Source organism: Xiphophorus couchianus, chromosome 21, assembly GCF_001444195.1.
Source record: "Xiphophorus couchianus chromosome 21, X_couchianus-1.0, whole genome shotgun sequence".
NCBI classification, from domain to species: Eukaryota; Metazoa; Chordata; class Actinopteri; order Cyprinodontiformes; family Poeciliidae; genus Xiphophorus; species Xiphophorus couchianus.
In genome coordinates this window covers 2,523,676-2,540,072 of record NC_040248.1, presented here as the reverse complement: position 1 = coordinate 2,540,072, position 16,397 = coordinate 2,523,676, and the positions used below count along the sequence as shown (strand labels likewise).

The following is a 16,397-nucleotide window of genomic DNA, read 5'->3' as shown; positions in this document are numbered from 1 at the left end:
TCCAGGATCCAACTGCAGGTGGCTGATGGGAGCCCAAGGTTTGCTAGCTTGGACACCAGACGTTGGGGAAGTATAGTATTAAATGCTGAGCTGAAGTCCACGAAGAGCATTCTGACAAGATATAAACAAAGTGGTTTCTAACTTATTGCAACTGATTCCTATTTAAAAACAGAAAACATATTGAAACTAACAAGTATTTTTTTAAGGTCAGAATTAAATCTCTCTCTAAACTAAGCAAATTAACCAGACTAAGTCTTTCAATCAGTTTCAAAGTATCCAAGTGCTTAAATGATATGTAATGTTACCTTTGCACCACCAGAGGGCAGAATTATAACACACATTAAAGCTGATCACAGATGAAGCCCAATAAAGACAAAAATAATGACCAATATGTGCTTTTAGCTGATAAAAATAACCAGTTTGACCAGTTTGAAACCTAACCAGTACTTTTTGTGTTTTATAAAAACAGATGTTGGTGTTCAGATTGAACCATTCATAAACTGATTAGACATAAATCTCTTAATTAGGTTAATAGTGATAGGAAGGAATCTCAGCTCCCCTATAAAACTTCAATCAGCTTTAAGATTAACTAAATTAAATTATTTATCATACATTTTTTTCTTAAACCTGTTATTTTGTGTCACTTGCCCATTAATTGCCTGTCGTTTTAATGTAAAGAGAGGAAAAGGTAGCAATTTTTAATTATTGTTCGTATAATAACATGAACATGTTTATGTCCAAATGTAATTAATGGGTTAGTATTTTAGTCAAAATTTTTTATTTATTTTTTTTAACTAACAATTTTTAACTATTGTTCATATACTAACATTTTTTTGTTCAAAAAATGGAGTTTATGTAATTCACACGCTAGTATTTTGTGTTACGTTGATTTAATATTTTAAAAAAAAGATTTTTATAATTTTCCAATGCTCTTAATGAAAAAATATCTAAACATCTACTAAGGTACAGTGCTGCTTGAAAGTTTGTGAACTAGTTGTGTAGTTTAGATTTTTCTTATTTTTAACCATGATTTTCTTATTTTCTCATTACCAGTTTTTGTATATGAAATGTCAGGTTTATGTTCATCGATTCCATTTGCTTGTTTTGAGGGAAATGTATGAATTGCAAGCAGACTAAATGAAACATGGAATCAGAGCATCTGCAAAAGTAAATGAACCACAGCTGCACTGGTAAAGACAATCCGGTAAAAGACTCAGGTGAAACACATGTGAGTGCTCAAGCAATCAACTAAGCAGACCAATCAAATGAGACATCCTTGGGAAAAGTCTTGAGGTGCACAGGTTAAATGGGAGAGGAAACCAACCAAACCACTGTTGTGTCAAGGCATAAAGACCAGATCAACAATGCCGAGAGGAAAGGAGACATCTGAGGACATCAGAAAGAAGGTGGTGACAGCCCATCAGTCTGGGGAAAGCTATAAGACCATCTCCAAAAGATTACAGCTTCATCCATCCACTGTGAGACAAATCATTTACAAGTGGAGGGCACTTGGCATCACCGCAACTCTGCCCAGAAGTGGACGGCCATCAAAACTCACACAAAGAAGCACCAGAAAAATAATAATGCAGGTAAAGGCCAACCCACACATCACCTCCAGAGAGTTGCAGACCTCTCTGTCAGCATCTGGGATAAATGTACATGCGTCTACAATCAGGCAAAATATCCATAGACATGGCATTCATGGGAGAGTTGCTAGAAGGAAGCCTCTGCTTTCAAGAAAGAACAAAGCTGCCCATTTAAACTTTGCCAGAGCACTTGGACAAACCAGAGGCTTTCTGGAAGTCCATTCTCTGGAAGGATGAGTGCAAAATTGAATTATTTGGCCACAATCACAGGCGTCATGTTTGGAGAAAAGTAAACACTGCATTTAAAGAAAAGAACATCCTCCCAACAGTGAAGCATGGTGGTGGATATGTGAAAGTCTGGGCCTGCTTTTCTGCCTCCGGACCTGGACGACTCCATATAATCCAGGGAACCATCAATTCCCAGGACTATCAACAAATTCTTGACCAGAATCTCCTGCCATCAGTCAGGGAGTTGATGCTGGGACGGAAATGGATTATGCAACAAGACAACGACCCAAAGCATTAAAGCAAAAGTACCAAAGATTGGCTTAAGAGAAAGGAGATTCACACTCTGGATTGGCCCAGTCAAATTCCGGATCTCAATCCCATAGAAATGCTGTGCCAAGATCTGAAACGGGCAGTACATGCCAGATGTCCCCCTAACCTCACTCAACTGGCAGAGTTCTGCAACGAGGAGTGGACAAAAATCCCATAAAGCAGATGTGAGACACTCGTTTGTGGTTATAGAAGACGTTTAGTTGAAGTAATGGCTGCAAAAGGAGGAGCCACAAGGTACTAACTGAAAGAGTTCACATACTTTTGCACTTGGCAGATTTTCAGTATTTTGACAGATAAAATACTTTTGTTGAATAAATAATGAAAACATGTATCCTTTTTCTTTGTTTCCCTTATTTGGAAGGTTTGCTTTACAATTTGAGATTTGGATGTTCATTTCACATGATTATTATAATTTTTCTTTAGAAAATAATGACCATGTTCAGGTGGTTCACAAACTTTCAAGCAGCACTGTATGTCAAATTAGTGCCACATTAAAACGCATTAGAGTTTTTTGATCTTTGTGGATTCTTTTGATTTAGTTTAAAAAGATGCACTGATAATTTAATACATACTTTGTACATGTTTGCTCTTAAACTTTAGAAAAGAAATACTAACAATAATATCACTGATTAACAGGACCATAATTTTTTAAACATTAAAAAAGCATTACACCGGTTTCATAATTTCTGAAGGTTTGTGACTAAATTAAGAAAGATTTCTTCTTTAATCATGGCTTTGTCATGTCAGTTTGCTGAAAAGAGGAACAAATTCAACGTTTTTCTGTATCGGATTGGTATCGGACGATATTAAACCTCAGATATCTGTATCGGTATCAAAAGTGAAAAATGTGGATCGGTGCATCCCTGTGCATTTAAGTGTGCAGTAGTAGTGCAAAGTTATCAAATTAATTTGTAATTCAATAGATTTATGTCTGTGTTTAAAAAGAAACATCTTAAGTAAATTCAGTGCCGTTTTTCTATATTGGATCGTATCGGATGATACTAAACCTCAGATAATGTTAACGGTATCGGAACTGAAAAAGTGGATCCCTTGTACATACTTAAAAATCCTCCACAGGAAAGAGTTAGTAAAATTTGTCTTTGTAGAAATGATCTCACTTCGAGAATCTCTCATATTCAGTTGTCAGTGTTACTGGCACCAGACCTCGGGGAATCTGAGCCAGTATCAAGCGGTGCAAAGGCACATGAATCCTTTGCAACCAATTTCTGTGGATCACAGAGGAAGCGAGTTGAAACAATGTTACTCTGGCAGAGCTCGTTTATTCTGAGCCGCGCATTTTCAATTAAACAAACACAACCACAATACAATTCAAATGCAGTCAACAACATCCGGAGTTTCCACAAAGAAATAAAATAAAATAAAATAAAATCCTCAAATAAAATTACATTATAGCAAAAGAAATTAAGAAAATCTAATCCTAAATTAACATAACCCAACTGAACAAAACATTCCATCTACAACACACAGTAAACACCAACGTTTGTCAGTTACAACTGTTTTTTTAACGTTTGTCAGTTGTAACTGTTACAGCGGCCACAAAAGAGATCAAGCCCACCACAAATAAATACACTGTTATAAGAAACAAAAATATTATAATGCTACCCAAACAATACTGACCGATCAAGTGATATAAATAAATTTAAAAATCCCCAAGGCTCCAACAACAAAAAGCAAGCTACACGCCGACACAGATCAACGGCAATACAAAACTTTGCAATTATACATGTAAGTTATACAATAGACTCCGAAATTAATCTTTATATATGTACAGATCATTTTACATGGCTTATGAGAGTGGCCTTCTATCTTACCTGTGGATCACAGAGGAAGCGAGTTGAAACAACGTTACTCTGGCAGAGCTCGTTTATTCTGAGCCGCGCATGCGCAGAGCCAGGAAACTCGTTCTCGCTAGACCCACAGCGGCGCGAGAGCGCCCCCACTGGCAAGAAGACACACGCACACAACAAACACGTCTACACACACAGGAAAAAAACAAAGACAAAAGACAAGACCAACTCCGATAGAAAAATAGGGGGTGTATTTTCTATTTATTTATTGATTTTTTTTAACCTTTTTTTCTCAACCCACTACATCAGCAACCTGCTCCTCAGAGAAGCTGTTGTTGGAAATCGGCCCACAGTGACAGAAGATGAGCCAAAGCAGCTCTCTGCAGGTTTGTGTTTTCCTGCCGCCTGTTTGGCACGGGGAGCAGATACTCTGATTAAGCCTCCGATCAGGAACGCCGTCTCCTCGCTGCGCCTGCAGAAGCTGCCAGACGCCTTATCTCCCCACCGCACACACACATGCACACGCAGCATCGGATACGAACGCGCGGCGGCCCTCAGACAGGATTACAGCACCACCAAAAAAATAAAACACGCAGAAGTGCACTTTATACAGCGCTGATGTGTTGATATCAGTGCAAAATCCAAATCTTATCAAGTATTTTTCTTCTAGTTTCTAATGAAAATATCCTAGCACACTTGACATAGAACAAAACTTCATAATAAAATTACTCAAGTTAAAGTAAAAAGTACAGCAGAGTAAAAATACTCCTAACATTACATGTTTTCAAAAAAGTTAGTGCAATTGAGTAAATGTAACTAGTTACAACCCAAAACAAAACAATATTAAGTGAATTTTTCTGCCAATGGAACATGTACTTTTTCATCAATGTTAATGAGTTATTGACTTGAAATGAGCACTAGACTAAAAACTCTTGATAAGACAGTTTATTTGCAGTGTACCCATTGATTGAGGTGTCATTTTTTTGGCTTGCAGGTATTCCATCGACAGGAGCAGCGACCCCAAAAAATTCTTCTACATTGAAATCACTTCCGGGACGCTGATGACGGTGCGTTCGCTGGACAGAGAGGAGGTGGGATGGCACAACATCACAGTCCTGGCCATGGAGATGAGTGAGTAGAAAATAAGCTGATAAGCAAATAAGTGGAGTAACTCCACCAAAATCAGAATGTGACTCAATTTGTAGCAGAAATACTTCCTAAAGATCTGGAACAGTAGTTCTAAAACTGTGGCCACCTAGTGGTCTGCAAGGTACTGCATATAAACCACCGTTTATTTGTTGTGACGTCTGCTCAAAGACCGATGCCACAGCTAGCTTGCAAAAGATTGTGTTTAAAAATAAGAATGACTAAGTAAAAGTAGGGAAAACTGAAGATATTGGTAAAAAGAAAACAACCCCAGGATTACTTATATGACCAAAGGAAGCACCAAGTCACCTTCATCCTTCATCCATTGGCTTTGTTTGTCTGGAAGAGTCTTTGTTTGCTCGACACACCTTAAAGGAGGCGGTAATGGATTCACCGGCTGATTAAATAAGTTCTCGCGTGGCGGCTAATTGAAAATGAGACGTTGAGGGCAGCAGTAGGAAGACCTGGTGAGGCAGAGCATGGCGGGAAGGAGGAAACGATGAAAAGGCAGAACGAGAATCAACAGGGAGAACAAAGGGAAGCCAATTGATTTAGAGAACAGGCAAAATAAAGTTACACACTTCCTCCAGTTTTACTCTCAATGCTTCTGTCGCTTTTTGCTCACAATGCGGTCGGTGGGTGGGTGGGTGGGTAGGATGCTTTCATTTATATAATAGACCAAAAACTTTACCTATATTAATGTGTTACATTTAGTTCTGGGCTTTGACTAGACCATTTCGACTGAGAATCCAGTCTGACTGAGCTTGAGCTAAGTTGGTGAAAATCCAAAAAAGGTGTAAAATACTAATAAATGGGGCTGATTTTAAATATGCTACAAAGCAAAACACTTCAAATCATCTATTATTTTCCTTCACAGTGACCCAACTGTTATGCACCTCTTTGAGTTTGTCCATCACATAAAATAACAAAAATAAGTACATTGAAGGTTGAAGCTATAAAGACAAAAGTATAGAAAAGTTTAAAAATACTTTTTTAAACCAATGTAAGATGCATTTTAGTCAAAAGAAAAAAAATCTAATTGTATCAGCAGCAAAATTTAAAAAATGACAACCAACTTGATTTTTTTCCTTTGAGAAGACATCAGTAAATAAAAGAAATGTTGACATTTAAAGTGGGCGGAGCAATCCCACTCTGTAGGTCGGACACTATTAGACCCTGTGGAGTTTTGACCTCCAGAATCAAAGTCACATTGCTGACTGAGCGATCGTGTGATAAAACCTGAGAAAGTAGTTACCGCCCTCTAATTGTATTTTTATAGCCCATTACACAGTTGGTTAAGGTATGCAAATCGCTGACTGTAATGAAGAGTAATAGAATTGTGATGGGAGCGTGAGAAGCGGTAATGTGCTGCGGGTTGGCAGTAAATGAGGGGAAGATTAAGCAAGTCCCACCGGGAGCTCAACACCTTACAGCATCTTTGTGTTTTTTGCAGATAACCCCACGCAGATCGCGAGCGTGTCTGTGGCTGTGAGGGTGCTGGACGTCAACGACAACCCACCGTCACTGTCGCATTACTTGGAGACGTTTGTGTGTGAAAACGCCAAAGCAGGACAGGTACGGAGACCAAAGTTACAAACTAATGGTTTGGTTCATTCACACTTACACAAGTGAGAATTGTGTTGAATGGGCGGCATCATGCGATTCTTAAAACATCAGTGGATGCCGTTTGAAAGGAGTCTTGCTATTTCCACCAGCTGCTCAACAGGTTTTTGGTGTTAAAGGCTGACAGAAAATTTTAAAATATGACTTGGTAATTATGTGTCATTGGAAGATATTATTGATGACATCAGCTGCAGTCCTAAAAAAGGCAAACAATAAAATAAAATCACCAATTTTTTTGCACTTTAGTGGATCTTAAACAAGCTGTGCAGTCCTGGTTACATTTAAAAGTAGAGTAGATTAAAAATGAATATTACCTATAACGGTCCATAATAAGTCACTAGTCACTAATAGGCAGTAAGCAATAAATGAAATCATAAAACAAGCTCAATAATTTCCATTTGCATGATTTATCGTTTTTCTCTTTTCTTTCTCTTTCTGCCAAAAACTGGATGGTAAAAGTCTTCAATCTGGTGCTTTTTTTTTAAGGAAAGTTTTGTTTACAGAAACTTCATAATTCATGTTATTTGTTGTCCTGTCTATTGTTTATTTTGGATATTTAAAATGTCTTCCAGTTCCATTAGAATTTAAAGTTTATTGATCTTTTAGAATATGCTACTGTGACTATTATATTACTGGAGAATGTTCTGTTATTCCATAATTATCCAGTAAAATCCAGTGAAACTCTGCGGTTCACAGCAGTAATCACACCTGTCGCTGTGTTCCAGCTGATCCAGACCGTGACGGCGGTGGATCCAGACGAACCTCTGGGAGGCCAGCGCTTCTACTACAGCTTGGCTCCGGAGGCCGCCAACAACCCCAACTTCACGCTGAGAGACAACCAAGGTAGATGATCTGAAACACTGAGTGTGGCGGCATTAGCTGCACGGAGCCGATCCCAACTGTCCCTGCCGCTGCCAGGACAAACGAAGCTCCCACATGGAGCAGCAGCTCAGGCAGCTCTGCCTGAACTCCCTACTGTCTACTGTATGAAGGCAACTGCAAAAAACAAAATATTACCAAGTAGTTTTGGTCCAGTTTCTAGTGCAAATATCTTAGTACACTAGAAATAAGACAAAACTAACTTATAACTAACTTTTCATTAGGTATAGGAACTTGTTTTAAATAAATAATTCCTTAATATTGCTAAAAAATGTTTTTAAAAAGTTAGTTTCACTGGCAGATTATTTCACTTATAACAAGAACATTTTCCCATGTCCCAACAAAAAATAAATTAATTGCATGATAAATAAAAATGAACTTGACCATTTCCATCCTAATGATTAATATTTTACAGCAATTTTATCTACAGATATAATATATTTCATTTATTGTATTGATTGTGTTTATTTCTGGTTTTAATTATTGTAATTAGTCATCTTGTTTGTTTTTCTTTTTTTTTAAATAGTCCCCGTATTAAGTGTTATTAATTCAAGTTTATTTATCTTTGAGAGGGCAAACTTGCATTATTATGCAAGTTAATTACAAATGGTCTCAAAACAATAATATTATAGTTGTAATTTCTTACCAATATGTAAGAAATTGGTTAACTCTATTAACCAATTAATAATCGGACAGAACCATAATAAATAAAACATTGACCAAAAGTTTGATGAGCAACGATGGCCTTTGATAAAATGTAATGTTTACTGTGTGTGTAATGTGTTGTTTTTCATAACTTGTTTTTATCAATCATGTTTATTTATATAACACATTTCAGCAGCAAGGTGGTTCAAGGTACTGTACATAATGAAAACAGAAAATTACAACGTGATAAAGAAAACACCCAGTGGTGGAGAAAGTACTCATACAATGTACTTAAGTAAAAGTAAAAATACACAGACAAACATTTACTCAAGTAAAAGTCAAAGTACCACATTATTATTTTACTTAAGTAAAAGTAAGAAAGTACAAGCTTTTAAAACTACTTAAGTATTAAAAGTAAAAGTACTTGCCGACCATAATACCTAACGGCTTATATAATGTCATTCAGTGTACCTATCGTATTTAGTTTTAATAAATCAGTAATGTACCATTTTTAATGAGCAATGCTGCAGATAAAGCATGTTTTTATTGTGTTTACCCCCTGTGACAGTTTAGATTTAGATATTTTATTCTATGCATCAGAATTCCAGGGATGACCTGCAGGGTTACATGTAATTAGGCAAAATGAGAGAAATTATTATACCTTTGAAATGTTTTATTTAATTCAAAATAAACATGTTCAAAAGAAAATTGTTTCCCTGAAAAAAGGGACTTTAAACTGACCTAACAAACATCAAGCGATTTGGAAACATCTAGTCTTTCGTCCTAACAAAACATGAACTTAACTTTTTTGCCAGCTATTTTGAGAGAACTCTTAACAGAAAGGGGCTGACAATGAACACCTTCCAGGCAGGGGGGGGTCCGGCTGACTCTGTGGGCGGGAATGTCCGCCAATGTCGCCGGACTTGCAACAATTGCGTCTCATTGGAACCCATATTCTAATTTATTGAATGTGACTGTAACTGTTACATGGAGATTATTTTAATGGCGCTAACATTTATTCAATAACCAGGACGTGAAGGAGTTTAGCGTCAATGTATATGTAACATTCATGGCGGGAGACGTGATCACGACCGCAGTAATCACTGTTACTTGCAAGTTCATGCTAGCTTATAACAATATACAGTAATCGTATTTATTTACTGCAGTCGAGTTCAACAAAAAGCTTGCTAAGATTACATAAAACTTCACTAACACAAATTAATTTAACATCGATAGCGTTTAGCAACTTAACTTACCTCAATATGTTTTTTCAAATTTGATGGTGAATTTTTGAAAGATAGAATTTCATGCTTTCGGGGAAGGCAAAGGCGGCATTTGAATCTCCAGGACGCGTTTTTTGACCCAGTTATTTCAAAGAAATCTTTTAAATAAGGCCATGGGTGGGGCAGGTCTTCTGGAGGATGATTATCCTTGGACTCCATTCTGGAAGTTAATGATTCTGCAGGTCCTGCGTACTGTGCTGCTCTTCTTGAGGGAGGGCCTAATGGTTATTTCCCGCTTTGGATTGGTTCAGCGGACTGATTCTGCTCTCGCCATTGGATACTTTCAAACTAACGAACAAATCAAAAAACTGAAATGCGTCTTGGATGTAACGAGTAACGAAACGCTATATAGAAATGTAGTGAAGTAGAAAGTACAGATACTTACTGTTAAATGTAGTGGAGTAAAAGTAGAAAGTATCCATTATTAAATCTACTTAAGTAAAGTACAGATACACAAAAATTGTACTTAAGTACAGTAACGAAGTTACTGTACCACTGAAAACACCATACAGTCAACAATTGGACAAACATTACATTTTGATGAGTTCCATCACTCAAATTCATGCACAACAAATATGTTGGTCAATATTTCATTTATTATGGTTTCTATGATGTAAAGCTCTTTAAACTGCGTTGTTGCTGAAATGTGCTATACAAATAAAGTTGGTTGACTGATTGAAAGCAAAAGCTGCTTAAACTTTTTTTTTTTTTTTTTACATAATTTGAACCTGGTGAAGCTAAATCTGAATCTGCCAGAACTGTTTCAGATAAATAAGTTTTATCTGATACATATTTTCAGATAAAAAGGTTTATTTTATCTTAAATGCATACTGTATGTATTAACTGTACAGTTTTGGTTCAATGATTGTTTTAACTGTGTTGTTTTTCCAGCAAATGGCCTTTTTTTGAGTCTTGTCGATTGGGAAATTAGTCAACGATGATTTCAATAATTGATTAATCATGATTAATCGTTTCATCCCTAACAGATTCACAGTGCCTCTTGAGCTTCTTATGCTACATTACTGTGCAGAAATTATTATCCAACTCAGAAGGTCTCCAGTAAGAAGAGATCTATTAATGAAGACGACTTTAAAAATGTCCACCGAATGCTGGACTAAGACTTTCACCTTCCCTCCAGTCAGCTGTCAGAGCTGAACCTTATCTCTGCTGTCTTCAGACAACACGGCGTGGATCCTGACGCGCCGCGGCGGCTGGTCCCAGCAGGACCAGACCATCTTCTACCTGCCCATCTTCGTGTCCGATGGCGAGCAGCCGATGCAGACCAGCACCAGTACTCTGACCATCCGGGTGTGCAGCTGCGACCAGGAGGGAAACGTCATGTCGTGCAACGCCGAGGCCTACAGCCTGCCTGCCAGTCTCAGCAAAGGAGCGCTCATTGCTATTCTGGCCTGCATCTTCGTCCTGCTGGGTGAGTGAGCAGCTGGTGCTGCAACTTGTGCTAAAAAACCTTCCAGAACAAGTTGTTTCTTGTGGTTTTCCTTGAATAAAGCCACCAGTGGCTCCTTGAACCTTCTCCAATGGCTCTTAATAACTTAGCTAAATATTAAAAGGAACCAGTTTTACATTTATATACAGACATTAACGTTGAGCAATTAATTGATTTCAACAATTATTCATATTTGACGATTTAATTTGAAAAAATCCAGATTTTCAAAAATTAAATCTTTAAACACCAAAATTTTGAATATTTCCCATTGTACTACAGTAGATTTTAGTTTTGTAAGGGATGACAGCTGTAATTCCAGTCTAAGGTGGTAGTACAACTGTTAAAAATATAAAAAATGTATAGTACAAAAATTTAAAGATTTTACATAAATATTCTTGTAAGGTTTTGTACTGATTTCCAATTTTTTTTTTTTCCCCCCAGTGATGATTCTCCTCATGCTTTCCCTGCGGACACATCGTAAAAAGCCCTATCTCTGCGACGAGGAGGAGAACGTGCACGAGAACATCGTACGCTACGACGACGAAGGCGGCGGTGAGGAGGACACCGAAGCCTTCGACATCGCCGCCATGTGGAACCCCAGGGAAGTGCACCATCCTCTAGGCAAGATACGGCAAGACATGATGCCGGAGATCGAGAGCCTGTCGCGCTACGTCCCTCAGCCGTGCGTGATCGGCGTGGGCAGTGGCGAGGACAGCAACGTCCAAGGCTATGTGCTGGCGAAGCTCCTGGAGGCCGACCTGGACCCGTGCGCGCCGCCGTACGACTCCCTGCAGACGTACGCGTATGAAGGCGAAGGCTCGGTGGCCGAGTCGCTCAGCTCGCTGCAGTCGGGAACGTCGAACGCCGACCATGAGTATGACTACCTGAACGACTGGGGGCCACGCTTTAAAAAACTGGCAGAGATGTACGGAGTGCTGGAGACAAACACGCCTCCCATGTGGTAGAAGGAGAAGAAAGGCAAAACACAAATGAGAAGACAAAGCTGGGACGCCCGTATTCTACATCCGAAGGCTGGATTATCAGCAGCCTTGAAGGCCTTCACGCCTGCAGAGGCAGTCTGAGCTGGGTTTAAATCTTCTTCAAAGATGGGCTGGATTTTTGGGCCTCATGGGGCCCAGTAGAGGAACAGCTTCAAAGCACACGTTAACCCCCTTCTCGGGTCTGAAACACCCAGACAGAGCCCCTTTGGTTCAAAGTGTTTGAGCTGGAGATAAAAACTCCCTACACCACAGAGATGTTTTCTTCTGAGAGAAAATCAGTGTTTTGATGTGTTTTTGGTCCTAATTTACTCCTTTGTTTCAACTTTTGTATTTATGTTTTAATTTATTTGGGTTCTTCAACTAGCACTGTGCGTAAACTTTAAAAACATCACATATGTTGTGACAGTAGACACCTTCGGTTTGCTAGAAAGGAGCTTTCAATGCTTCTAAAAGTCACACCCATTGGTATAAATTACCATTTGGTATAAATTACTGGATTGGACATTGCGTCACTATCATGTCAGTGAAATTTGTATGCACTGAGTCGCGAATATCAGTTGGGAAAATGACATGATCACATAAAGAAATTTTAAAAAGAACACCATGTTTTGATATTAATTGTCAACACTAAAAAGAAGGAAGTAGGTCAGTTATTCTAGCTTGACTTTGTTAACCATAACATTCCAATGTGTTTCGGTTCAATTATCGCTAAAATAAGGCAACCCACACACCATTCTGACAGATCAGTAGAGCAGGTGTGAAATGAAGAAAACGAGTGATTTAGAGTTGTTTATCAGTGTTATCTGCACTGGTGCACTGCAGCTGCTGTAATTTCTAAAAGTTCAATAAACGACAGAAGCTGAGCTAGATGCCTTGTTTGTTTGCAGAATGTCGCAATATTCTTAACAATCATCAAAATGGATTAAATATTTCGTAAAGTAAAGCAGCAATTATGTAAAATTAAACTATTGTCCAAGATAAAGGAGAAATTTGTTTAGTCCTCTCTTGCATTTTGACTGAACAGAGAGAAACCAAACTATTTACAAATGTATATCTAGGGAGAATACATACTGTACATATTAAAACATTTTCAGCTTTAAATTAAGACATTCATAAAACTCAGATAAGAAATAAGGCCGTTTCCATTTCAAATGTGGGCTAAACTTCTTCAATGTTCTGCTAATGTCAAAAAACCCACAATTTTGCAGCTGTGGTGATTCCATTAAATGCGAACACAATTAAAATCACACATGACTAACTTTGTTCACAGGAGAAGTCCTGAAAAAATATGCCATGCCATCATCCTCCTACTACTTCTTTGTTGTTTGTTTCTGCCAGTAGTAACATCCGATTGTTGATCATGTGATTCCTGTGATGCAAAAAAGTATTTCCATTGCAGTTTTGCAAAATAAACAAATTTTAATACAGACAAAAAAATTCACTTGATGCTAACGCAAAAACGTCTGAAAAAAAGTATTTCTTTTTTCCAAAATTGCCATGGCAAAACCCATGCCTTATTTGGTTAATTACCATTAACCAAATTTATCTTTGTAATTTGACTTATGTGGTCAATGGAAACGCAGCTGGTACGGCTTGTGGACATGACTCAGTGCATAGAAATGGCGACACTTCCTATTCCGGCTAATAAATGATGTCCAAACCAGTAATATACATCGATGGTAACGCTGTATTCTCATAAGGGTCTTTGATGTGTCTATTGTGATATTGTCTGTCATTTTTCACCTTTTTGTATTAATTCCCAGTTTTCTTGAAAGCATAAAGATGTTGCCATGAGGCCGGGTGGAGGTTTATCTCGACAGAAATCTGAACGAGCACACGACCAAATAGCCTTTCGTTTCCGATCCCACCGCCGTGCCAAACGGAGTCCGACAGCGGAGAGGCTCCAACCGTCACGTTGCTTTTCTCTGGTGGAACCCTCCAACCGTTTGGGCTGCAGGGACACTGATCAACCTGCAATAAGTGCCAAATGTATAAAGAACAAAAAAGACTTAAGAAAAAAAAAAGAATCCAAGTGAGACGGAAACACCAAAATATGAAAAAAGGATTTTAGAAACTGAGAAAGATGTAAAAAGTGCTTTTTCATTATTGAATTGGGCAGATTTACTTGAATTCAATATGGTGAGTCATACTACACTAAGTGGTATGTGAATGTAGATATTTTTTGTATTCTCGTTAATAAAAGCTTTTCTAAAAAATGTTTGTTGTTGAACGATAATTAAGCCAAAGTTTAGAGTGAGCACCTCCATAAAACACCACGAGCAAAGACAACAGCAGTGGTGTTAGGGGGCAACTGGGCAATTATTTGATATTCAAAATGTACCCAGTCCAAAAATACTTTAATTATGCAAACAAACAAAGAGGTATGAATTATTATTCCTTGAAAAGTTCTTGACTTATGGTTAGCACTCTTTTGCCTTGTTATGAATGAGCGGTCTGCACGAAATGAAAACAAAAATGGAGTGGCGTCAGATTTTAGCAGTTGTAGGATTTATCTTTTGTTGTTGGTAAAAGAACACGAGATATTTTTCCCGTTAGTGCTAGACTCTTACATTTGTTTTGGATGCATCTACCCAGAATTCCCAGCGCTGTAGTTCATTTCCTGCTTTAGGAGTGGTCTCCAGTCTGTTTGGCGTTCACATAAGCATCCGAACTGCACCAGAATTCACTTCAACTAAACATAAACCTATGTTCGTAGGCAGATCAGAGATTGCTTTTTTGGTTGATTACGCATTCAGACTTCCCCAAACAAACAAGACATTTTAATAAAATGCAATGGAGTTGGATTAAAGCGGACCAAACAGGGCTAGTGTGAATGCCTATTAGGGTTAAGAGGTAACCAAAAACTTGGTTGGTTTTGTACTAGTCAAGAGATGCTTTCAGAGTAGGTCTGATCTTTAAAAGTCTGACATGTCTGGATTTTGATGTAATTTCCTTGTTTTTGCTACTGTACCCCAATGACAATATGTGGAAAAGAAAGTTGAACTGTTTCATATTCTTTGAATGTCATTTTGTAGTTTCCAAACTGTCAAAGACGAGAAGGAGAATCTGCACTTCCTTCTACTGTATTCTCATCTCTTCAGCACACATCTCGTCATTTTTCAGCACATACAGCTCACAACCCAGAGCCTCTTTCCTCCTCACTGCCCTGCTCTGCACCATACAGCAGTATAAATTAATCCCTTACATCCAGATGCAACAGCACAGCATCCTCTCCTTCACATTTGCCCCGTTGTCGACGCCTCCCACGGCCATTTTTAAGAAAGAGCTTTGCCACCGAAAGGCTCTGTGGGGCTAATTTTGTCTTAAGCTCCACTGCTCTCCCTAACAGACAATGGAGCTCAAACGCTTCACAATAATAAGAAGCCTTGCAGCTCTAATCCTACTGAGGGTAAACCGCGGCAAACCCACTGAATCATCCCCTAATGCCGAATAGAAAAACACTTCGCTCTGCTGGAAATTAGGGCATGGAAAGAAAACTCCTAGGCTCTGGAGAGAAGAGCAGGTCAAGCCAATCTGACACATGAAGAGTGAAACGTACATCTGAAGACCCAGTCATGTCCTCCAAATATTCTCTTCCTTCTAGCAAACAGTGTATTAGTTCAAACATCTCACACAAACTGTCAAATATGTCGGTGGAGAGTTGATGATTTGAGCTGATTATGTATTCATAGGACAAAGGCAACTTGAGATGTTTTCTCACCAACAGACTTGGTTCAATTGGGGGACCAAACGGTTCTCTTCCACACTGCACTGAGTCAAACCAACCAAACTAACTGAAAAAGCTGTTCCTCTCCTTGCCTCTGTGGGTCGCTGCATCAAGAACCACTGAAGAAAACAACACAAAAACCTCTGAAGAAGACATTGACTGCAAGTTCCTTCTTCACAAAATGTAAACAAAAATGGAGTGGCATCAGATTTTAGTGATTGGAGGATTTCACATTTGTTTCTGGCAAAAGACCATTTGGGATTTCCTCCGCTAGCGCTAAACTTGCATGTTTGTTTTGGTTGTATTCTCCCAAAATGCCCAACTTTATGACTATTAGTGACTTTGTAGAGACATAAATATTCTGTAATTATATTTAATTAATGAATTAAATACATGTCATTTTTTCTTGGTTTGTTTGATTTCTGTTTCTTAGGTCTTTTGTTTTTTCCCATAAATAATGTCAGTGGAAGCTCAAAATATAGTCTGACACATTTTCGGTCCTCACTAAAAGATTTAAATAACGTTTACTATCGATATATTTATAGAGATATAAATATGCTGTATTTGAGATTAGTTTATGAATTAAAAATAATATGTATATATATACTTTTCGTTTACTTTTTGGTTTTGTTTTTTCCTAATATTGTTAGTTGTAGGTCAAGATATAGACAGAAACATTTCTTTATTTCAGGCG

At 38.1% G+C, this 16,397-nt stretch overlaps 1 protein-coding gene across 2 annotated transcripts in view; it reads left to right on the top strand.

Moving 5' to 3' along the window:
• The window catches only part of LOC114136628 (cadherin-20-like), a 102,084-nt gene extending 85,976 nt beyond the window's left edge, over positions 1-16,108 (top strand). For both annotated transcript variants that reach the window (XM_028004746.1, XM_028004747.1), the window contains exons 8-12: positions 4,947-5,083; positions 6,552-6,673; positions 7,447-7,564; positions 10,706-10,957; positions 11,417-16,108. In XM_028004746.1, coding sequence (XP_027860547.1) covers positions 4,947-5,083; positions 6,552-6,673; positions 7,447-7,564; positions 10,706-10,957; positions 11,417-11,940 — 1,153 coding nt within the window. In that variant the 3' untranslated portion in view covers positions 11,941-16,108. The remainder of the gene's footprint in view (positions 1-4,946; positions 5,084-6,551; positions 6,674-7,446; positions 7,565-10,705; positions 10,958-11,416) is intronic.
• Positions 16,109-16,397: the final 289 nt, after the last annotated feature.